Source organism: Manis pentadactyla, chromosome 8 (genome assembly GCF_030020395.1).
Source record: "Manis pentadactyla isolate mManPen7 chromosome 8, mManPen7.hap1, whole genome shotgun sequence".
NCBI lineage: Eukaryota > Metazoa > Chordata > Mammalia > Pholidota > Manidae > Manis > Manis pentadactyla.
The window spans coordinates 129,714,365-129,739,168 of record NC_080026.1 but is presented as its reverse complement, the minus strand read 5'-3'; the positions used below and the strand labels follow the sequence as shown (position 1 = coordinate 129,739,168).

At 37.6% G+C, this 24,804-nt stretch overlaps 1 protein-coding gene across 2 annotated transcripts in view; it reads right to left on the bottom strand.

The window, feature by feature from the left end:
• INPP5F (inositol polyphosphate-5-phosphatase F) overlaps positions 1-24,804 on the bottom strand; it is an 85,855-nt gene that overhangs the window by 28,434 nt on the left and 32,617 nt on the right. Inside the window, exons 3-9 of one of the 2 annotated variants that reach the window (XM_036898700.2) lie at positions 13,403-13,539; positions 4,749-4,877; positions 4,359-4,526; positions 4,189-4,245; positions 1,987-2,185; positions 1,269-1,448; positions 325-392 (exon numbers count right to left, since the gene is read on the bottom strand). In XM_036898700.2, the coding sequence (XP_036754595.2) occupies positions 325-392; positions 1,269-1,448; positions 1,987-2,185; positions 4,189-4,245; positions 4,359-4,526; positions 4,749-4,877; positions 13,403-13,539 (938 nt within the window). The remainder of the gene's footprint in view (positions 1-324; positions 393-1,268; positions 1,449-1,986; positions 2,186-4,188; positions 4,246-4,358; positions 4,527-4,748; positions 4,878-13,402; positions 13,540-24,804) is intronic. The other variant, XM_036898701.2, reaches the window with a different exon arrangement.

Genomic DNA, 24,804 nt, shown 5'->3' with positions numbered 1-24,804 from the left:
ATATCAAATTGTTATCTCAGGAGGGGGAACTGCAGATGGTTTGTGATGCCTTTTATTTCTTACTCCCATTCTTCTCAGACTGTAATAACTAATTGACAATAGACTAATCTCTTATCTAAAAACAGTCTAAAGGAGCTGACTCAGTAATGATAATTAAAGAATGTCAAGAATACTATTGGCTTATATGTGCTCTCTCACTTCACGACAATTGCCATTTTGCTTAATCATTAACAGTACATAGTCCTTTCATTAAATTTAAAGAAAGAGATATACAACCAGTTCTAAATATGAAGGAACATTTCATTATTACAGATCAAAGCCCACCTGTTTTTTGTAAATTTTCAGTTGTTCTTCGAAATGGGCACAGAAATAGGCAACAGTGTCCTTTTCACCTACAAAGAAGTGACACAAAATCTATTTTTCCATCCCATGTTTATGACAGAAATTAGTGTCTATTCCTTCTTATTCTTACTTTTAAATAACTTATTGACAGCCCAAATGTAACAAAGATTGTCTAAAACCAGTGCTTTAAAATGAAATTCTAAGCCAGAGATCCCCCCAATTAGCCTAAAGTGAAACCCACTGCAAGTTCAAACTGTGAAATTATGACATTTGTCATTTATAATCCAGCCTACTTGTCAGAAAGGTATCATGTGGTTTATAATAAAAGAATAAAAACCCCTCTGAAACAAGGATATTACAAACTGAAGTTTAACAGAATTCTCACAAATATAAGTTTTGAGAAAGAAATATTCTGGAAACAACTTTTAAAATCTACCTCATTTAGTACTTTAATTAGATTGACATGGCTTAGCTACGCCAGTGCTAAAGTGATAATACTGGAAGAAATTAAGTTTCAATATTTAATACAGCAAACCTTTCACAGCAAGACATTTGAGTAAAGCCATCTTACCTATTTCTTGTAGATACTATCTTAAGATATTTTTACCTTTTACAAATATTGGCTACATTTACCCTTTTCCAAAATTAAGCATTTAATGTAAAGTATTCTTTAAAGAAACCACAATTTAAAATCTATGAAATAATGTTTTACTCTATTGTCAGGGAAGTTTTTATTATTAAAAATACTTAAATTTTTGAGAACCATAATTACTCTTTTGTGATTATTATATCACTATTAAATTCTGTATGAGTTGTTATTTTAAATGAAGTATGTGGCAAAGCAAATCCATATCTATAAAGTATCCAATATTTTAAAAAATATTCTCTCTGAAATCATTTGTAAGCCAAGTAATTGACATGCTTACTTTTGTCCAGCCGAGGTCTTGGATTATATCGATACCCAACCTGGCTCCAAAAGACAGGCACAGAGCCTCGTGTTTGAATAAATGACAAGGTATGATTATGAACATGAATTAACTGCTCAGTCTCCACATAATTTGCAACATTTCCGTTTTTATCTACTCCTCTTCGTTTATAACGCATTCCTAAAAGGAAATTTAAAAAGAAAACAACAATTTTTGTTTTAAGTACTTAGTCTGACTAGATACGTTTCTTAACCAATTCTATGTCTCTCAGGATTATCTTAGGAATCCAGTGTGCAATAACAGTATCACCTTACCCAAAATCCTAACTGTATGCATCAGTGCCTTTTAAAAGGTGAAGCTAAGGTAATTCCTGTGAACTGAAAAAGTGGAGTTTTCCCAAAGGTGCAAACACTCAGGAAGGATTTATTACTGTAATACAGGCTGTCGTAAGAACAACGGTATTTAGAAGCACACCCCAAGTGTCTTTCTTCTCTTCTCCATATACAGACTTCCTTTTCTTTCTCCTTTTGCTCACTCTCTCTCATTCACGTCTCTCCAAAAACTGGTCCCCAATCACAACACTATGTAGAGTCATCGGGTACTTTGAAGCCAACAGTGTTTCTGAATCCATTATTGTCGTTAGCATTTCAACACATCTGTGGGTTTCCCCCACTCTTGCCTGGAGTTGATTTTCACACTATTATATCCCTCTACTCACCTGCTCTGTGCCTACTTCGGCGTGAAATGAGAGCCACTAGAAATCGTGGATGAATGTCATCTACGCAGGTGGACTCCTGAGGGGGAGTCTCTGGGCTGCTTTTCTCATCGTCAGATGATTCATTATAATTAACCACAAGTTCTTCAATCTGCACAAAACCTTGGATAATGGGGGTAATCCAAAAGTCCACATCTGGTGTCTGAAAACAATATAGACACCATGTTGATCCTATTCTGTACAGCACCAGTGCTTTCTTAAGCCCAAACAGTAGCTAGCACCCATTTGTCAGTTTATTAGAGCAGAAACTTCCCATTCTTTAACCATGTGCTCTGATTACTGGAGAACACTAAGGAGTGAGTGAAGGAAGGGAGGGAAAGAGCGGGTGGAGGGGAGAATCCTTTCTTTTATGGTGACCATTCAAAAAGAGCTGTCTGAGAGGGACCACAGCATAGAAGCCAGACAGCCTGGGTACAAATTCAAGCTCCACAGCTTACTCACTCCAGTGAATAACCTAACCTCACCATGCCTGACATTCTGCTTTGAGAAATAGGAAAAACTATGACCTCATAAGGTTGTGATGATTGAGTAAAATGTAAAAAGTGTTTAGCCTAGTGCCTGCCTTCTAGTAAATACTTAATATAGCTATTATGATTATTCCTGTTGGTATAGAAAAAAATTAATCTTACAGGTTGATTTTCAATTCCCAATTGTATTAAGGCTTTAATAAAATACAACCAACTTCTATCGCTTTATTACAAAACATAGAATTCTACTCATTTTCTAAGTTTGGAAGAAAACTTGCTTCAGCAAGCTTAAATCCAGTAGTAAGTGAGCCAAAAAAAAATCCTTGCCATAAACATCTTATTTTAAAAACTCATCCAACGTAATCAGGAGAGTATTAAAGTTAGAGATTTAATCTTCTATGTCTTTCAGACTAAGATAGTATACTGATTCCTCAATTGACTGTATGAAGCCAAGCACTCCAGAGAGAGCTGTTCTTAATCCCTGTCTCTCCCGTCTCCACAACAGTATCTATCTAGACTAACTATCAGCATCAATTTCAAATCTACCTCCTCTTCCATAACCCTATACTCCAGGTCCTACCTCACAGTTCTGTTTTGTTTGATGGAGGCTGCAGATAAGAGCTTAGGAAGGTGGTTAGAGTTGAAAATAGTGAAGGGTCTATTGGCATTCATTATTCTTAGCATTCTTATTGTCATTTTTGTGCTGGCAATAAATGCAAAACTCTTGACAGGAACAGAGAAAAATGTGCTGCCAAATGCTACCTTTATTGCAAGTCGTCAGTTTTAAATGGCAAAGCCAAGTGTCTGACAAAAATTCTGCAAAACATATTAGAACTTAGTATGTCAACAAACAGGACAAATACACACTGTACACACCTTTATTTTTCTCCCCTATCACTGAGCTTTGGTGATGACGGTTTGATCAGCATCATAAAGAGAAGTGAGAACATTTTCATGCCTCACTCTCAGCAGAGGCATGACAGATACCCAGATACCATCAGAGACAGTCAAAATCATTTATACTACCAAGGGGGAGAAACAGCAAGAAGAAAAAAAGGTTTGCAACTTCTGAAAGGTTAAGAAAAATATGTCACCCTATTCAGCTACTTGTCCACTTTGTGTCTAAAACAATAACTGGCTCATAGCAGGCCTTCCACAAATATTTGTTGACTGACTAATGAATTAATTGTCCTGGGACAATCATAAGCTATGACATTAAGTGACCGAGTAAAGGGCAAACTAATCATTAAAGCAGAGCAAACCTCATAAAACAATCTCATCATAATCCCTGTCTTTCCTGACTCAAATACTGGCACTACTGGATGTACTCAGAGATCTGTCTATTCCAATTCCCAGATGAGGAAACAGGTAAGCTAATGACTGGTATCATTAAAGGAAAACTAGGTTTCAACATTTCCAGTGGATACAAACAAAACTCTGTGGACATTAATTCCACAGCCTTAGATTTCTAGTAGCATATGGAAAGCTGCTAAAAAGACAGGCCTGTGGCTGGACAGGGGAACAGTGAACTGCCTTAAAAATAATGCCTTGGTTTTCCCAGCTAAGTGATTCCCATTCTAAAAGGGAAAATATTATATTTCAATTTATTTTAATACAATATAAAAACATTTCTTAACAACTGTGACTGCCTCAGGATATTTTAGGAACCACTACTCACACCAATCTCAGTAAGATCTTGCATCATATATTTATTCCAAAAAAACCGGTCATCAACCTAAAAAAGTAGAGAATAAACAGTTCAGAAACGTGCTGAGTTTTCCTATGGAAGCCAAACAGGCCCATAAACTGTTCTGGAGGGCAGACCCTGCTCTGAGCTGGGAGGGGTACCTTCTGCCAGAGGGGCCGGGGGTCCTCTTCCCCCGAGTGCTGCCTCTGCACCGAATTGGTCAGATCATATGTCAGGCTGTAGTAAAAGGATTCTGAGTCCATGAACATCTTCAGCAACTCCTCAAGTAATCTTCTCTCCAATTTCTCCTTTTCCTTACTTTCCTTGACCTGTAAGAAATGAATCAACCATTACTGCAGGAACTACATGTAAAGCATCATGTGGATAATACACAACTTCCTAGGAGAAAAGTGAAAATAATTCCAAGGATATGCAGAGACAGTGCTTTAACATGACAAGTGGTTTGAAAATAAGTTTACAGGAGGAAAATTACCCCTCAATTTAAAATTAATCAAAGATGAATTACAAGCCCATATCAATTAAACTCTTACCTTTTTTTTATTAGGAGCAGACACATTGGATTTAATATGCGTAAAGGTCTTCAGTAGAAACTTTGAGTCTTCAGGAGATGGTATAATCTTCTCGGGTTTGTTAATTCCAAAATGATGCTTCTTACAGAGCTACAAAATTAGGAAGAGAAAAAGAATTTGTTATTATTAAATGCTTGTTACAAATGTTCAACTATGAGAGCAGAAGTGAATGCTACTGCTTAGGTATTGTGGTTAAAAAACAAAACAAAACCCTTAAGGTTAGTAAAAGGACCAAGTACACAACTGATAACTCAAACACAGCTGTGGTTTTAAGGATTAAAAGAGAGGATGAGCAAAGACTATGGGCAGTGTATACTTAGAATTTACAGGTGGAAAATTCAGGTTAGGATCATAATCATGCTAAATTCTTATCTAATATAACTAAAAATAAAATGTTCTGGTTTATTAATGCTCTGAAATTTGGCATCTAAGATTTAAAATACTGCAAAATACACACCTACTATGCTTCAGGGGCACTACTTTACAGCTCTCTGTGCTAAATATTCATGCTAGTTGATGGAGTGTTCGGTTAAGATGTCAAGGGTCTGTTCTACTGGGAATCTCAAAAGTTGGACACTTCAACCTCTCTCTTTCCTCCTATCCTCACACACGCTAATGAAATCAGCATAAAAACATACTTTGGGTCCAGAGATTTGTTAAATTTGAAGAAGCAGTAAGTAGGGGCTGCAGGAAATGTACAGTCCAACTGACGAAGGTGAGGAAGAGGAAGGGAATACGTTAAGACAAGAGAAAGGCACAGAGATACTAAGACTACCTGGTTAAAGTCAAGGATTTTACATAGAATTTCATGTATCAACACACTAAGCAATTATTTTGAAAAGTACACAAGGATTCTAGTAACCAAATGCAGACTAATTCCATTTTTCAACACACTAATTTTATTGCTATACTAACTGGTAGACTCCTGTTAAGAGATAACAGTTATTCTATGATTATTATTATTAGTGTCTTACTCACAAAATAACTATTATCAGATCAAAAGGCTTAATGAGGAGAACAAAACCTAGTTCAAGTTTTTATTATAAATTGTAATCAAATTTGGAAGTGGGGACAATTTTATTTGTCAATGATACCCCAATAAAGCTGGGGAAAAACTGGAAATGGAGACTAAAGATAAAACCAAGTATTCAGATGTAATAGAATCAGAGATTTTTATGACTTTCCAAAATTATGGCTATCAGAAATTCAATTCCCATAACTGTCATATATATATTACAACTTTACATTATGCCTGTCCTACCAGTGAATGCAGGGGAACTAAAGATGAAGTTTTTAGTTGCCCTGCCAAAACTGAGCTAACTTAATTTTCCTTCAAATAAGCCAAACCAGCTCCATCGTGAGTTGCTGGGGAAGGAGAGAAGAATTAGGCCATGGGCTGCTCCAGCTATTCTCTCCTCTTCCCTCTTTCTGCCAGCCCATTCCCATCAGCACAGAAACATACTGACTCTTCTCTCCTCTAACAACTTCGCTTGGGGTCGCCTCTTCCATCAGCCAGTGTCCCATTCATATTCTTCACTGCCTCCCACCCGTCCCCTCCCATTCTCTCTCCCCAGCCCATTCCCATTTGGTGTTGCCTCCGTGCCACTCCACCTGCACTACTATCTTCAGTGTGACCTTTGACCTCTGCTGTGCTAAACTCAATGGTGGATACTTGGTCCTCATCTTAACTTCTCAGTAGCATCTGATTCCGTCCATCACTCCCTCCTCCTCCCAGCTACTTGTATTCACTTGCTCCACTGCTCACTCCTTCTTTATCTCTTTTCCTGGTTCTTTGCTGACCATTTGACTCCTGGGTGTCTTGGCACCCCAAGGCTCAGTCTCTGACCCCTTTATCTATATTCACTCCCTCAGTGATTTTCCATCATTGCATGGCTTCAAATACCATCTATATGCCAACCCTTCCCTCCCAAAATCTTTCTGGCCCAGTACTCTCCGCAACGAATCCCAACACTGCCACTTGGATTTCCACCAGGCACCTCAAACTCAACATGTCCCAAACTAGACCTCATCTTCCTTCCACTGCAGTTCTCTCCTACTCTTTCCTCCCTTTGCTCACCCTACTCGGCCCACACTTGCTTTCTTGCTGCTTGTCCCCATGTCACAAATGCCTCCACATCAGGGCCTCTGTTCTAGTGCTTCTCTCTACCCCGACACCCTCCCCCCAGATACCTTACCACAGTCTCCAGCCCTGGACATTCCCCCAAGCTTTACTGTGCTCACCTTTATTTCCATAGTATTTATTGCCTTCCAACATACTGCATACCAGTTAGTATGCTGGTGGTTACTGGCTGTTCCCCCTACTATGATTACGCTCCATAATGGCAGAGATCTCTGTTGTACTGACTCACATCTCCAGTACCTTAGCAATACCTGGCACACGTAGGCTCAATAAGTATTTGTTAAGTGAGTGAATGGGTTCTTATGCTACATATATAAGTGGTAACCTCCAGATTCACACATGGACATATAAGTAGTCCTGGAAGAACCATCACTCCCCTTCTTGCATGAACGTATGTTACCCAGCCCCACCTCTACTGGTGCAGAATCACTGGCAGTTATAAAAAGATGCCCTCCTGTGAGCAATAGTTGGGTAGCAATTTTTATACAGAATATCTAGACGTATTACTAACTTTCTTATTTTTTTATTTTTTATTAAGGTATTATTGTTATACACTCTTGTGAAGGTTTCATATGAAAAAACAATATTACTACTTTCACCCATATTATCAAGACCCCACCCATACCCCATTGCAGTTACTAACACTTTCTTTAAAAAATGAAAATATGCCCCAAACCCAGTTCTAGATTGTTGCAATTTTAATATTCAAAACAGGATATTACGCATCTGTTAGACACAGTTATTCCTTAAGAGCATTCAAGCCAGCAAAACTCCCCCCCGCCGTGCCCTCCAGGAATACATACAACAGTCCTAAAGACCTAAGCATCTGGAAGTAATCTTGCAGCAGCACTCTAGTCCGCATTCCTCATCTCAGAAGCCTGGGTGTCATTTTTCTCTACAAGGCTGGTTTCCCACTGGGTCTCCTCTAGGACCAGACCCTTGCCCCATCATGCACCTCTTCTCCTCTGTTCCAACCTCTCCCTCTCTCTCTCTAGAAACCCCTTTTCTACCACCTTTAATGCCGTTCAACATTAACAGAATCTTTTTTTTTTTTAATCCATTCCTCATCCCTGGAATCTCCTCCGTGAGTTAACAGGTACAGTGCAGTCCCTGGAATTGGGAGGGCTGTACTCTGCTGGGGTAGCGCAGAGCAAAGGCTCAAGGAAACAGGTTAGGGCGAGGAAACACTCTGAGCTCAGAGCTCAGCTCTGAAGAGGATAAACCTTATCTCTACGAATGATCTCTTCCTGCTGCCCCTCCCTCTGATCTCCATGACACCAATCTCTCTGTGTTCCTCCCCCGCCTCTGACTGTTTTTGTCAGTCTTCTTCGTTGGTGTTTCTTTCTGTCTCTAGTGATGACAGTTCCCAACAGCTTTCTTCCTGTCCTTCATACTCAGTCTAGAAAATTTCATCCTCTTTCCTCATTTTAACTACCACTCTGTTAGCTCCACATTTCTAACTCCAGTCTTTTGCTCTGAGCTCATAGCCCAAGAATATAACATCTCCCCAAAACTGATACACTAGTCCTGCAAACTCAGCATCTCCAAAACTGATAAACATCTGCTTCCAAGATCTTGTTCCTTCTCTGACATGACCAAGTTTAGGCAATGACTGCACAACCACTGGATTACTTACACAAGAACGTCGGAGTCACCTTCCACAATTCTCCTTCTTAGTATCTCCCCTGCCAACCCCAACTGCTCTATGCTGACTGCTATTATGTTCATTCAGATCCTTTTCTTTTACCCAGACCACAGTTTTTCAAGGGAAGTGCTAACAGCTTAAAAGAATTCTTTACACATAATTGCCCACTTAGAGCAGGCAACCCAATGGCCTCCTTTTATGAGCTAGGGTGTCCCACCCAGCAACATGCTTCCAGTCCTGCGCATGACTCCAGGCCCACATGTAGCCCCTTTAGTTCCCTTTACAGCATAGAGGCCAAATCTTCTCCTCCCATTACTTGCTTCTGGATCCAGAACCTAGAAGGCCTATGGCTGCAGTTCGATCTACTGTTTACGGTCCATGAAGATGTTTCTCCTCTCTAAGGCCTGGCAATGTCTTATTTTTTTCTTTTCTTATAAATCTATCCTCTTCCTGGGCAAGGAATTGAGCTGATATGCGTTCAATATATCAAGTTCCTTATCAACAATTCCAAAATCCAAAAAAACGCAAACCTGAAAGTTTATTTTTAAGTTTGTACAAATTCATTTAATAGCAAAATATGCCCTGATATTGATAGTCATCATTTACCTCCCTTAGTATGCATATTCATATGATTCTTTAAAAATATTAATGTGTTAAAACAGCAGCAGACTCACAGACTCCAAAAAGGAACTAGTGGTTACCAAACGGGAGGGGCCAGGAACGGTGGGTGGGGAGGGAGAAGGGGATTAAAGGGCACTAAAACAATTCGACACCCCCAAAAAGGTTTCAGATAAGGACTGTGATCTTATCATAGTCCTCAAAGCATGACATCATCTTTCTCTATCTCTGAACAGATTTTTCTAAATAGTAATTTAAAATTAAATATGGAAACATTTTCAAAGAATAATTTTGAATAGTCCATATAGTTAACTTTAAAAAAGAAAGTATACACCACTATTTTTTAAAACATTAAATTCATTCCTACCATAAAACAGATAGAGAAAATTACTTCCTAAAATCCCTTACAGTCCTAACATGCTTTGTTCAAACAGAGCTCTTGGGATTACAACACAAGACATTGACAGGGGGATCACCTTCCCTTTTCCAGAAGCCGAGCCAGTTGTATGCAGTTTGTGCATAGGCCCTTCTCACAACCTTGATACACAAAAAGAACACCATCACCACAAGCCCCAGGGTGCCCCGCTAAATCTTCTATTATTCTAGCAACTTACATTTCACCACCAAGATTAGGGATGATGTTGGTGCTTAAGGAAAGGAAAGTAAATGCTTTTTTATCTATCTTCATCTGGAGCTACAATTTTAAACAGATATCTAATGGGAAACTAACTCTGGAAAATGGTTATCTAGTAAGGCAACAAGATACAGCAAATAAAATATGCAGGCATGAAACAGAAGCCTATGAAACTTAAAGGGCTGTTTTTTTCAAAACAAAGAACATCTATATTCTCATTTATTTGAATCCTACACATTTTTTGTACCCTTGTATATAGATCTTTTTTTTTTAATGGCACACTGCTTTAGAAAACAGTCCAGCTATTTCTCAATAGATTAAATGCAGTTACCATGTGACCCAGCAATTTGATTCCTAGGTATACATCCAAGAGAAAACAAATGTCCACCAAAAACCTGTAGACAAATGTTCATAGTAGTATTATTCCTAAAGCCAAAAAATGAAAACAACCCAAATGTCCATCAGCTAATTGATGGATAAATAAAATGTGGTGTATCCACTCAATGGGACAAAAGGAATTAGGTACTGACACATACTACAGCACATGTGAACTCTGAAACATTGTGCTAAGTAAAAAGAAGCCAGTCATAAAAGGTCACACACTATATGACTCCATTTATAAGAAATGTTCAGAATAGGCAAATTTATAAAGTGGTTGCTGAGGGAGCTGGCTTTTGGGAGAGAATGAAGAGTGACTGCTAATGAATACAGGCTTCTTTGCACAGTAATGAAAATGTTCTAAGATTGACTGGTTGTGTCCACAAAACTGTAACATACTAAAAACTACTGAATTATATTCTGTAAATGGGTGGACTGTATAGTATGTGAATTATAAAAAAAAAAAGGCAAACAAATAAGCCATATATCTGAAGTAAAAAACTAGGGATTCTATTAATTCTAGGCTCTGAAACAAAACTGCTTCTGCTCCAATTACAGAAAACAGACTAGACAGACCCTAGCAAACCCGAGACCTGTGACCACACGGAAGAGCTCAAAGGGCCTGCTGGAAAGGATGAAAGCAGCGGGTATTCAAAACAATACACAGATGTCCAAATCAAAGACAAAGTAAGAAGCCAAAAGAATTGGTTTTGCTTCAAAAAGTCTTTTTATGTGCCTAAGATTAATGTACACTTTTGAAAATAAGAGTTAACTAGGAAGAAAATATGTGAAAATGGAAAGAATAAAAACTATCCTGAAAATCTGGAAGTAGTATTGCTCCTCCAAAGAGTGTGGAGCAAACAGAAACCACTATGGAAACTCACCAGAATATTGACAATGATTCTAAGTGGTGAGCTTTTTCCTTCTCATTTACAATTTACTGTATAATAAGAAATAAAAGTATTAAGTTTCTAAAAGCTCCTTTTAAATAGAGTGAAATGGAAATTGAAATAAGAATATCAAAGATTTAAATTAACATGTCAGAAAATAATCAAGCAATTCATGATTTTCAGCATAGCTATTATCACTGTTGTAAAGTTCCTTCACCATAAAATAAGATTAAAAGGAGGGGGAAAGGCTTCAGTGCAATTTCTAAAATGATATTCTCTTGAGAAAAAGGTGTGCCAAACTATTCACTAGATCAGGATCTGGAAATACTTCTCTATAATCACATTACCCCTAATTAACAAGGGTCAGTATGTATTTTCAACTCTCAACAGGAACCATGCCTTCAATGCCCTTGATAAATGTTACAGCTTTTATGATCCAATAGTACTGTAAAAATATTCAACTATCTCATGGGGGGTGGCAGGGAAATCTCATTTTCATTTTTATTTAAACATAATCTTTCACTTGAGAGTATCAAGACAGAGAAAAGAAGTTCAAAGAATAAAACAATTCTTTGAGCTTTCACAATAAACTTTTGTGTTTAGAAATTCATTGTAAATGTTATTTCCTAACGTTCCCCTGCCCCACCCCAGGTATACAATAATCAGCTCTAAGCCTCAAAAATGTTAGATTGGTGGCCACAAAGGGCATCAGAAAACCTCCCTGAAAAATCCCAACCTTCTCTGGATGAGGAGTGGCAGTTCATTTCCCCAGGGTTGGGAATGCCAAATGTGTAAACTGATGACTGACAGGTGGACAAGGTGCTGGACAAGCTGGTGTCCTGCTTTAAATCTAACTGCCAGGACATCCAGGCTTACTGCTTTAACCAGAAGGCCAGCCCAAGGGGTGCTCCCCATCAAGGCAAAGGTTAGTGTCAGAAAGATCTTTTGATTTGTCAGCAAACCCATCCAAAAGGCACGGATGACAAATTTACTGACTTAGTCAACTAATACAACTTTTGCTAGGCTGACCGTTCTTGCCTAAAATGAAATGCAAACAAAAACTGCAAACATTCACTTTTAATAGTAAATTGCTACCTGAGTCATTTGTATCTCTGGCCCAGCAATAGTGAATAGTGTTCTAGCTCTACTATCAATAAAAGGGAGTAAGAAATACTCTGATCTTTTTTTAATTCCTTATTTTTAAAATAGAGTATTAGGGCCCTCTTCAATTCATTTTAATATTGGATTCTCAAATAACTATATTTTTATTTACCTATTTTAAACAATTTAACCCTATCCCCAAACTTCCCCTTCAAGAACTCAGCCTGATAAAACAAGGAATGAGTTGAGGGGTGGTAGGTACTATGTTCCTATTACCTGGTGTTCAGGTAACAAGGAGACAGCTCAGCAGAGTGACATAGAACCAGATGGCCTGAGGCCAGGTTCAGACCCCACCACATGCCAGCTGTGACTTAACCCTTGTCAGGCCTCCTTTGTTCATCTGTATAACATGGATCGTACAGTGCCTACTTTCTAGAGTGGCCTGAAGGATTAAATATAACAATCCACGTAACCCTTAGGAACTGCCTGGCACACCACACAGTGATCCAAACAGGCTAAGACTATGGCAGAGTGATGATATCATTGATGCCACATCCCCACACCGACAGCAGACATGCTACAAATACTTTCATGGGTTATGTTCACCAGGCAGCAGCAGTACACGGTGGTGAAAAACACTGGCCCTGGGCAAGCTCATTATTTTGGCCTTAAACCACTCTATTGTGGGCTTGGTTTCCTCCTGCATAAAGAAAAAGATTAGTGGTTTTCCTTCTTTAAAAAAAAAACAACAAAACTTTAAAATATTACAAAAAAAATACATGCTTAAAAATTTTCAGGAAATACAGACAGAAGAAGATACAGGAAAAGTTGTATCTCGCCTTCTTGACTCTCCTCTCCCCTCCAAAATTATAGTTTTCAAACTATGTGGTGCAGAGTCCTTGGCCCCTGGAAACAGAAGGTAGTTTATTTCCAATACAGGCCAAGTGGGCAGGGCCCCAAAGATCCCTTCTGCCCCCATCCCCACCTCAAACAAAGCAGCTCTCCTTTTATGCATCTTACATGTTCAATTTCACAGCTTTTGAAACAAAGGTTCCACTACTAAAATGAAGCTGGGAAACCACAGGACTAAATTCCTTTAAAGATGATTGCCAGCTCTAAAATTTTATGATTCTAGTCTATTAAACCAAATCCTCGTATTTGTGATTATAATATCAAGTTTCTATAAAATTTCCTGAGACTTCCCCTTACCTCCAGCTCAAGATCCTGAGGTTCCATTTCAGAAAGTGATAGCACAGCAATTTTGGTAATTTTACAGACCTCATGGTTTCCTGGAAGTTTGCCCACCAATGCTTTCTGCCTAATTAAAATAAGCCACCATGGAAGATCTGAAAGAGAAAAGTCAAATTAATGCCTGGTATCTATAAAGTGATACATAGAGTCCTGGCAAGCTGAAGGTAGATAATCTAACAACAACAAAATATGCATTAGACATAACCTTTTGAAGTAAAGCATGTGACAAAGATATAGAGATGGCCTTAAATACTGAAAAAGATGTTCTATCTCACTTATAATTAGAGAAATGTAAATTAAAATGTAGTGATACCATTCCCACCCCATTAGGCTGGGGAACATAAAGTATGACAACACAATGGCAAATCTGTGGGGAAACAGGCACTCTCGTTTAGGGCTTGTGGGAATACAAACACATACAAGTTCTCTGGAGAGAAATTTAGTGATACCTAATGATAAAACATAAGCACTTACCTTTTAACCTAGCAATCCTACTCTTGTGAATTCACCCTGAAGATACCCAGCAACATAAAAGCATATATACTTAAGTCTACTTACTGCAACATTTTGTAATTGCAAAATACTGCAAACAACTTGACTGCCCAGACATAGGAAAATGGTTGAATAAACTTTTGCACATCTACTTGGTGGAGTACTATGCAGCTACAAAAAAAGAACTAGAAGTGTTCTATGAACTGAGAAGGAGTGATTCCTGGATTTATTTAAGTGGATAAGCTGGTTATACTATCGATATAACATAATAAGGATCAAATGTGGATATATAAAGATCATATAATAAAGACACATTAAATCAAAATACAAAAGAATATCTAGGGTATGCCATCCTTTATGTAAGAAAGAAGATATGAAAAGACATGCATATATCTGCTCATTTGTACAAAAAAACAAGAGGGCAGATAAATTAGAAATGAGTAAGATCAGCTACCTACAGAAGCTAGGCAGAAATGGGATAGAAGAACGGGGAAGAGGGAATGATAAAAGGGATCAGAAGAAATGCCAGTTCTCTGAGTACACCCTTTTGTATAGTGCTGTCTCTTAGAACCATGGTATGGTTTCACATCTTGTCAAAAGTAAAGAAATTAGTCAAATCAACCACAAAGGCAGAGAATCCAACTCTGCTACAAACACTGTAGGAAACGGGATGGGATCGGGGGACTTCACCCAAATAACTTTATTTAGAAACACTATTTTGTAGGGGCAAAGACAAAAAGAATTATATACAATATCATACTCCAGTTAGTGAATTTGTTTTTCAAGAGGGCAGGGGTTATTAATTCCAGATTACTTTATGTGTACACTAGGACTGAGCAAATGAGAAATACATTGAGGAGAAAGGGAAGGGGGTGTGGAGATGGTAAACAAATGAAAGAAATCTTTAATAAATACAGGAGAGAAGGAAAGAAAACATCCAGAGGCCCAAAAGTTATGTTTCCAATCCAAATTTTTACTTCTCATGAAATATTTTTAATTAAATGAGAAATAGTCTAAGAAAGGCAACATGTAAAAGCAATTTTTCAGTTTATAAGGTTATACCCTTAAAAAAATACTACCTAATTAGTACCCAAAATAAAAATAATTGAAATAGTGTTTCAGGATATTATAAGTACAGAAAAATAACATGATTGATATATAATTCCCCATATGAAAAAAAAATGCTTTTTTAAAAGATATATAGTATTTCAATTTCCTCTATTTTTTCCCCCACATATTAATCAACTCTCATTTTAGAGACAGTGCTTTGAAGATGTTCTTAAGCCATTTTATAAATACAGGAGTTTGGAAGAGTTTCCATAATTGTTCATAAAGTAAGGTGGAAATTTACTCCAAAGTTTCAAGGCTTTTACACGTCATTTCATTATTATCATTAAACATTAACCAAGGACCTACCATGTGCTGGAAGTATGTCAGGCATGGATCAAGGTTGCCAAGCACCTAACATATAATAAACTTAACACATAATAAATAAAGCACATAACACATAAGTACACTGTTGAATATCAGTACTTCTTTTTTTAATAAAAAGAAATCCTTTCACTAATCATCAGGGAAATGCAAATTAAAACCACAATGAGATATCACCTCACACCAGTAAGGATGGCCAGCATCGAAAAGACTAAGAACAACAAATGCTGGTGACAATGTGGAGAAAGGGGAACCCTCCTACACTACTGGTGGGAATGTAAGCTAGTTCAACCATTGTGGTAAGCAATATGGAGGTTCCTAAAAAAACTAAAAATAGAAATACCATTTGACCCGGGAATCCCACTGCTTGGAATTTACCCAAAGAATACAACTTCTATAAGAAAAAAACAGATCCTACCATTTGCAACAACATGGATGGAGCTAGAGGGTATTATGCTCAGTGAAATAAGCCAGGCAGAGTAAGACAAGTACCAAATGATTTCACTCATATGTTGAGTATAAGAACAAAGGAAAACTGAAGGAACAAACCAGCAGCAGAATCACAGAACCCATGAATGGACTAATAGTTAACAAAGGGAAAGGGACTAGGGAGGATGGGTGGGAAGGGAGAGAGGGACAAAGGTGGGGGAAAAGAAAGGGGGCATTACAATTAGCATGTATAGTGTGTGGGGGGGCATGGAGAGAGCTGTGCAACACAGAGCAGACAAGTAGTGATTTTACAGCATCTTACTATGCTGATGGACAGTGACTGTGAAGGGGTATGTGGGGGGGACTTGGTGAAGGGGGGAGCCTAGTAAACATAATGTTCTTCATGTAATTGTAGATTAATGATACCAAAATAAAAAAAATCAAAAAAAAAAAAAAAGAATACAACTTCTCAGATTCAAAAAAAACATATGCACCCCTATGTTTCTCGCAGAACTATTTACAATAGCCAAGATATGGAAGCAACCTAAGTGCCCATCAGTGGATGAATGGATAAAGAAGATGTGGTACATATACACAATGGAATACTATTAGGCCATAAGAAAGAAACAAATCCTACCATTTGCAACAACATGGATGGAACTAGAGGGTATTATGCTCAGTGAAATAAGCCAGGCGGAGAAAGACAAATACCAAATGATTACCCTCATTTGTGGAGTATAACAATGAAGCAAAACTGAAGGAACAAAATGGCAGCCAACTCAGAGATTCCAAGAATGAACTAGTGGTTACCAAAGGGGAGGGGTGTTGAAGGGCAGGTGGGGAGGGACGGAGAAGGGGATTGAGGGGTATTATGTTTAGTGCACATGGTGTGGGGGCTCACGGGGAGTACAGTGTAGCACAGAGAAGGCACATAGTGAATCTGCGGCATCTTGCTGCACTGATGGACAGTGACTGCACTGGGGTGTGGGTGGGGACTTGATAATATGGGTAAATGTAGTAACCACATTGTTTTTTCATGTGAAACCTTCATAAGAGTGTATATCAATCGTACCTTAATAAAAAATTAAAATAAAAAAAAAAAGAAATCCTTACCACAGATTTCTTAACCTCCAGGAGTAATTTCTATTTCACACTGAACCATTTAGAGCTGGCAGTTGACCAGCCAACATTAGGACACCCTCTCCCTAGTTTATGTCTTCTTGTTGCAGTTTACTTTGGATTCATTTTACATTAACATTGGGAACTATGATTATAATAAATTACAGCAATGACAAAAAAATTGATAATGTGCATAATCAAATGTAATAAATGGTCTTTCAAATAAACCATCTAATGGCATAGTACCAAAATATAGTATTAATTTTAAACACAGAGGTTTGAAACACATAAACTTCCTTGGGAAACCAAAAGGTATCCTTTTTTTCCATTAAAAACATTGGTATTGCCAATACTGAAATTCAACTTATGAACTCAAATACATTTTAAAATAAAATACACATTTTTAGAGTTTAGTGAAATACTCAGAGGAAAAAAACCATGAAAAATTGAAGTGCTTCTTTTAAAACAATACAGATTACAGTTCAGTATACCTGGGGAGTAATGATGATTAAATCTGAGGAAATATAATGTAAATGATCTCAAACAACAGATAAATAATTTTATAAACAGCAGCCTTCCCTGTTCTGGAGTCTTCTATGTTCTAGACTTTGAGGTCAGAACTCAAAACTCAAATTCTAACTCTACCGCTTATTTGCCATGTACTTCGCAGCACAACATATAACTGCTCTGATTCTGGGTTTCCTTGTCTGTAGAAAAGGATAAAACTGCCTACCTCAGAGAGTAGCTATGAGGATTAAACAATAACTTTTACAATCCATGTTATCATTACTAAGTAATGTTTACCATCCAGCAAAACATACTGTAAAGCTACTGGAAATGAGACAATGTGCTACTGGTATAGGAACAGACAAAGGAATACTAGAATAGAGCGAGAAGACAGACACAGACCCATGTAAACATGGGCATCTACTAAATGATGATAAAGTCAGGGAACAGATGGTGTGTTAACAGATGTGTTAAAATACACACTGACGCATTTGTGGATAAATATGATATCTGGAATCTGAAATAATCTGAAATAATTTAGCAGCGGGGAGTATAGGGGCCATGGATAAAATTGTTTTTTTATAATTGACTTCTAATCAGATTTACAAAGCATTGATTTAATATGTTTCAAGTCTTTTAATATGTAGTTTCCTGTATTACAGTTTTCATTCTCACACATTGATAAAAAAGAAAAAACTAAGTGTGTAACTGATATGCAGATAGATATCTATTAGTTATAATCTAAGTAGGTAGGGATAATGAAAATGTTCTGGAATTAAGAGAGTAGCGACGGTTGTACAACCTTGTGAATATACTAAAACCAGTGACTTGTCCATTTATTTCAAAAGGTTGAGTTTTATGGCATGTGAATTACATCTCAATAAAAAAGCTTATAAAGAACAAGAACTTATTAGGAGTCTTACCTAGCAGAGAATAAAAAATTAAAAAGTGTATTTTCTGCCAAGGACAGAGATTAATCTAAGCCTATTAATTCTTGAAATGTATCAACATTAGTGAAAAGAGGTAAACAGCATCTGGAGAAGTGTTCAAAGGAGTAATTATCACAATGGAAAGAAAAGGAAAACTTTGAATTGGACACTGAGATTATTTCCAGGCAAAAAAATCACTGACTCCAGAAAACAAAACAAACAAATGAAAAACTATGGGAAATAACAGCAATCTCTATTTCTGTAATTTTTTGCCTTAAGTGAAAACACAACAACGCTCAGAAGTCTGGAAAGAACGAGCATGTTAGTTACAGTGTTAAATGATCCAAATATATTTTTCATAGTCTGAGTTTTAATACAAGAAAAATGTAAATGTACAATATCACTATTGTTTAGCAATCCCATTATCTATCAAGTATAATTCTGTAATAAAAAATTAAAAGCACCAACCCAAGCTATTGTATTAATTTATATCACCCCCAGAAAGGAACTTGGCTCAAGTAAATCTGCCACACTAAGATCTGGGCATGTGGTATAACCAAAAATCAAAGGTAACTTAGTCTGGCAAGGTCCTTAGCGTGAAGATTTTTTTCAACTTTTTAAATATATTAGAATGAGAAAAAGGTCGGTTTTGTAACCCTGGCTTCTCCAGGAAAAGACAGACAAGGAAATCTGACTTCCTCAACAAGATAAGAAAAATTATTAGGAAGTGATTATCTTGAAATTATGACTACTAGGACAAGCTGAAACAATAACCTGGAAAAGATTCAACTGCTTGTCCTATACCACTGACTGACTTGGAAGGGATTAAACAATTGCAGGATAAACATTTTCACTGAAAAAAAAAATTTTTTTTTTTCCGTCCAATTTTAGAAAAAATAATTTTTTCCTCTCTATTCGTAACTTCACCTCTAGGAAGTAATTGCATCTACACATTTCTCAGCATCCATCCTATCAACATACAGAAAAGATAAGCATTTGATCCGAGTGTCCAGCAGTCATTCCTATTAATGTTAATTATATAAGGAATATATGAATACACTTCATTTGTTTAAAAATATAAACATTACAGATGAAACTACAGTTCCCTTTGACCCTTATTCCCCACTCAATGGATATTCTTTAAATCTAATCCAAACTGCACTTCATGAGTGAAACAGTTCACTCATGTAAGATTAGCAGAAATGAGCAATTGGTTACTATTCTCGGCATTAGTCATTTTAATTTTGAGAGCTTAGAAAAACGACTTTCTTTTAAAGGCAATTTTTTTCACATGAAACATTCAAATGTACACTGATTTCCTGAGAACTTTGTTTTTGAGAATGAGCCACTGGTGGGTATTCATTGTTGTCTTTAATTCATTTTAATGCAACACAGCTTTATGTACTCTTTCAAAAGCATCCAATTTAGCTTTCATAGAAACAAGAAGTCTTTCCTTTTGCACTTAGGAGTTCATGGATTTATTTAATATCTAGTTAGACTATGTACTTACAATAGCAAGTAAAATAGGTCTGGGAACAAATACAACCCACAATCCACCAGAAAAAAGGAGGTTTCCTACCCAGTGTCCCAACAGTCACCAGCCTTCAGAGCATCCCATTCACCACCAACAGGCTCTGCAGGGGCACAGGGCATGCTGGTTCATCTGGGGAACCTGAGATTCAATTCAGAGCTTCCACTGATAGAAATACGCATGACACAGCACATATTTATGTGCCAGACACTTTAAGTCAATGGAATACTTGTGTGGTAAACATTTTGCTTTTCTGATCTTTTTTCTTCTGGCTCACCTTTTTCCAAAGACTGTTTCTACCCCAAATGGGTTCAGCAGAAATTTTTCAAGAGAAAAAAGAAAAGACTTAATTTTTTGTAGCACACAACCATAACTTATTCTGTAGGTCCTGTTTCCACTGCTTTTTTGGACACCTGCCAGTTTCTCATACTGTATCTCTCTAAACAGTAACATTATGACCAAAGGTAAAAATAAAAAGAGAAGGTGGGTCTGCAATCAACTCTTACATGTTTACCTCCTTTAGCTTGCCCCGAACAGCCAACTACATTCCTGAGAACAAAGCACTCTCTTCTCCTCTCCTAGGTCCACTGCTCCTGGAGGGCCCATGGAGGAGAGGCTGGGAAATGGTAAGGTGGAGACCACCCCGCTGCCTTATCGCTCACAGTCATGGTCCACCGTGAATGAAGGAGCCAGCACAGAATATATAATCACATCCACTTGCCAATAAATACGAACCCAAAGACACAGGTGGTACTATATACTCCAAAGTTGTCTGTAATACAACATTCAAATATCTATACTCTTGAAGGGCTTCTAAAGATGATGCCTCAGAAAGCCACAGAGGAGTATGCAATCAGAGAATGGAGATGTTAGTCAGGAAGTTAAAAGAGAATTAGGAAAGGAGATTATAGTAGACTCACCTTTCCTTTCTTCTACGTCAAGCTGATAATAAGAAAACTTAAATGTTTCTCTGTCATTTCAAACTGATGGTCTGAACAATACATTGTAGACGAATGACTCACTGCTCTTTCTGTGTACTGAGGCCATCTCTCAGCACATACAAATTCAGAGTTGTTCCATGTTCTGGTGACTTGAATCTTTTCTTATTTTTGAAACGTGTACTTCTCTACACTTCTTACTTTCAAGTCAGCTTTGATATACTAGTTTACATTAGGTTAGTGAGGCAGGGCAGACACATGGGACAAGCATCATGATTAACTTTTCCTGCCTATGATGAAAAATGCTGAGATATAAACAGTAAGGTAAGAACAGAAGGGACTCCATCCTAAGGCTAAGATTCCATTTTAAAAAGCAGAGAGTTGAGAAATAAGACAATAAAATAAGACAATAAAAAGCAGAGTCTCTAGTAATCAGACAATAACCTAACAGCCTATCTTAAGGCAGGGTAAGCAGTCTTAACTGATATGTCCCCACTACTTAAGGGTAACTACTATCTTGGAGAAGAACAAGATAAATAAATTCCTTGTGTTGGGTTTATTTAGCAGAATTAGCTGGACGACTGATAATAAAGGAAAGGAGATATGGTGTCTCTCACCAGAGATAAGCATCTTGAGACCACAAGTCAACCCTACAACCAACAACCCCCCTCTGCCCTTCGCCCCACTCCTGAAAGCCTTAAAGACAGAATCCCCAAACCTTCAGTGCTCCTCCTGAGGACGTCTGCACTTTCCCTTAAGGGTGTACTTTCAAATAAAGCTTTCTCACTGCTCAAATTATTGCATTTTGTCTCTTTGCTCTTTCTGTCTCTGCTTTACTCCTGATAAGTTGGAAGGGGCTGCTAAGAGCTCAGATTTGGACCTACATGTTTCCATCACCTGGGTGACCCAGACAGAACTACAGCTGTGTGAGCTGCTCTTAGTAGCCTGCCTGAAAATCTTTCTTTGGGAAGTTCTCAAAACATAATCTCACTCCATCCCATGCTCCGTGGCTCCCCCAAATCCTGGGGTGTTGAGAGCTAATCCCCATGCCCTGCAGATCCAAGCAGACAAAGGATGCCAGGTGACCCTGGCTTCAGGAGGTGGCAAGAGAATCTGCCCTAGGCCGAGACCTTACCCTCTTTGCCTTGGCTCTTTCCTGTTTTCTGCTGCCTGCATGGCAGCTGCTTTTCCCTGCTGCTCTTGCTTTAATGAATTCCTTCCTTACCTACACTCATCTGACCAGTTTGAGAATTCTTTCTCATCCAGAGTCAAGAACCCTCCCTGGTCCAGGTTGAGGTTTCTCCTCCTGCTTCACCTAGTGAGCAGGAGAGACCTCCCCAGAGGCAGCTACCCAGCAACATTAGCATTTGCATGGCTTATTAACTTATTACAGTCTTTTATTATTCTGTTAGTGGTTACATTGTAGGGGATGATACATAAACCCTAACTTAAGAAAGCCCAAGGTATATTAGTACTTTTACCAGTTCCTGGGCAGTGAAAAGACCTTAGAACACCAATCCCCCTTAACCTGTTTTACAATTATTGTTGTGTATTTTAATTCTATGTTAATTTTAAACCCTATGAAAAGCCAAGATCTATTTAAATTTACCAAAATACTTGCCCTTCCTGTGCATCTCCATTCCTTCCTACATCTCCACACCCCCATCTGGAATAATTTCCCCTTTGCCTGAAGAACTGTGTGCTTTTAGGATGTTTTCTTTGTCTTTAGCTTTCATCAGTCTTATTACTAAGTGCCTAAGTATGATTTTCTTTATTAATTTTTCTCCTTCTGGTTCAAAGTACTTCTTGAAACTGACTTGTATTTATAGTTGGTTTTGGAAAATTCTTGGCAATTATCTCTTCAAATATTGCTTGTCTACTGATGTCAGAAGTAAAATCTCTAGTTTCTCTTGATCTCATTTTTTTAAATGACATATCTTTAAACGATCCATAATATAATATTAACACACTATACATTCTAGACGATCTAATAATTGGGGTACCTTACTGGCTTATCTCAAGATAAATTATGTTCCCATTTGAAGGATCCTGCCTTTTAAAAAAAAAAAAAAAACACAAATCTTTGACAGGAATTTAAATTCAGTCCCATATGTGCATAAAATCCACTTTATTGGTATTCACTGCATAAGCCTTGTGGGTAAAATTGCAATATTTCCAGAATCTTTCGCCTGGCTTTAGTGTATCTCCATACTGACAGGTGTTTCCAAGGGGTGGATAGAAGTAGTTCATCTCCATATCAACAGGTAATTACTTGGGCAAGTATCTGGACTGGAGAGAGGTTGAGGGAAGCTTGCCTCTTTGGCTGGAGCCTGGTCGAGAGAGATGCAGGACAACTACTTGTAAGCAATAAATGGGTTTCTTAAACTTTATTTCTCCCTTTGACTGATTTCAGTTTCAAAGGTATTTTGCCCCAGGGTTTTTCCCCCCAGAGTTACAAGCTATTAATTGGCCATTTAGTACTTTTAAATGAATATGAACTTGAATCTTTTATAAAGCAGGTTTTATGCAAACCTATACATGTATTAAAATTTCTAGTAAAAATATGAATTCATAAGTTTAATATAACTTTCTGTTTTATATTTAAACCATTTCTATTTTTAATTTTATTAAGAGAAATGCTGACCCCTGCCCACCCCATGGGAACGGAGCACTATACAACCCTGAATGTATTCCATGGAGAATCATACATCAAGTGGAATTAAAAGTTATACTATAACACCACCACACCCTGCTGGTTTTCTATGTCAGGTACCCGGCAGCTAAAAGCACATCACACTGAGCTTCTAATACTCTCAGCAACTAAAGAGCCAATTATTAATTTGTTCATCTTTCATACAGAGTAGCTACTCAGTGTTTCTTGACTGGCTGCTCTTTTGCCTACTAAAGTTTCCTAAATCTGGGTTTATAAAAATTGACAATGACTCATAAGGATAGCATGCAGGCCAAGAGGTACTTTTAATAGGCTCCATTTCAAAAATAACAAGTGGTGATATCAGAAGCATTTCAGCTTACTCTATGACACTTAGGATGAATTTAAATCCCTAATAATGACCTCCTATAAAATAAAATAAAATAAAATAAACTCATACTCTATAAAAATATAAAGTTTTTATATCTGTAATAGTTTTAGAAAACTAAGAAAGTCTATCTTACAAAGTATCATTGGGCAAAATTAATTTCTATATAAAAGTACATCTTCCAATGTGGTACATATACACAATGGAATATTATTCAGCCATAAGAAGAAAACAAATCCTACCATTTGCAACAACATGGATGGAGCCAGAGGGTATTATGCTCAGTGAAATAAGCCAGGCGGAGAAAGACAAATACCAAATGATCTCACGCATTTGTGGAGTATAACAACAAAGCAAAACTGAAGGAACAAAACAGCAGCAGACTCATAGACTCCAAGAAGGGACTAGTGGTTACAGAAGAGATGGGTTTGGGGAGGCTGGGTGAGGAGGGAGGGAGAAGGGGATTAAGGGGCATTATGATTAGCACACATAATAACATAGGGGTGTCATGGGGAAGGCAGTTTAGCATAGACAAGACGTAATGACTCTATAGGATCTTACTGTACTGATGGACAGTGACTGCAATGGGGTGTGGGGGGGACTTGATAATGTGGGTGACTGTAATAACCACAACGTTGCTCATGTGAAACCTTCATAAGATTGTATATCAATGATACCTTAATAAAAAAAAAGTACATCTTCCACATAACTATAGCTTACCCCCTAAAATGCTAAGATGTTTTCTTATGTTTCTTGAAAACTAATATAGTTCATACTTTCCTACTTATTAACTATAACTAAGTATATTAAGCATACTAAGTATAATTGAGATTTTTATCCATGGAACAGGTTTATCATCCTACAGATAAATTACTGCATCGAGAAGAGATTAAGTATGTTTCAAGGCTGGAGGCAACTGGCCCCATGTGAGGGGGACCCACAGGCT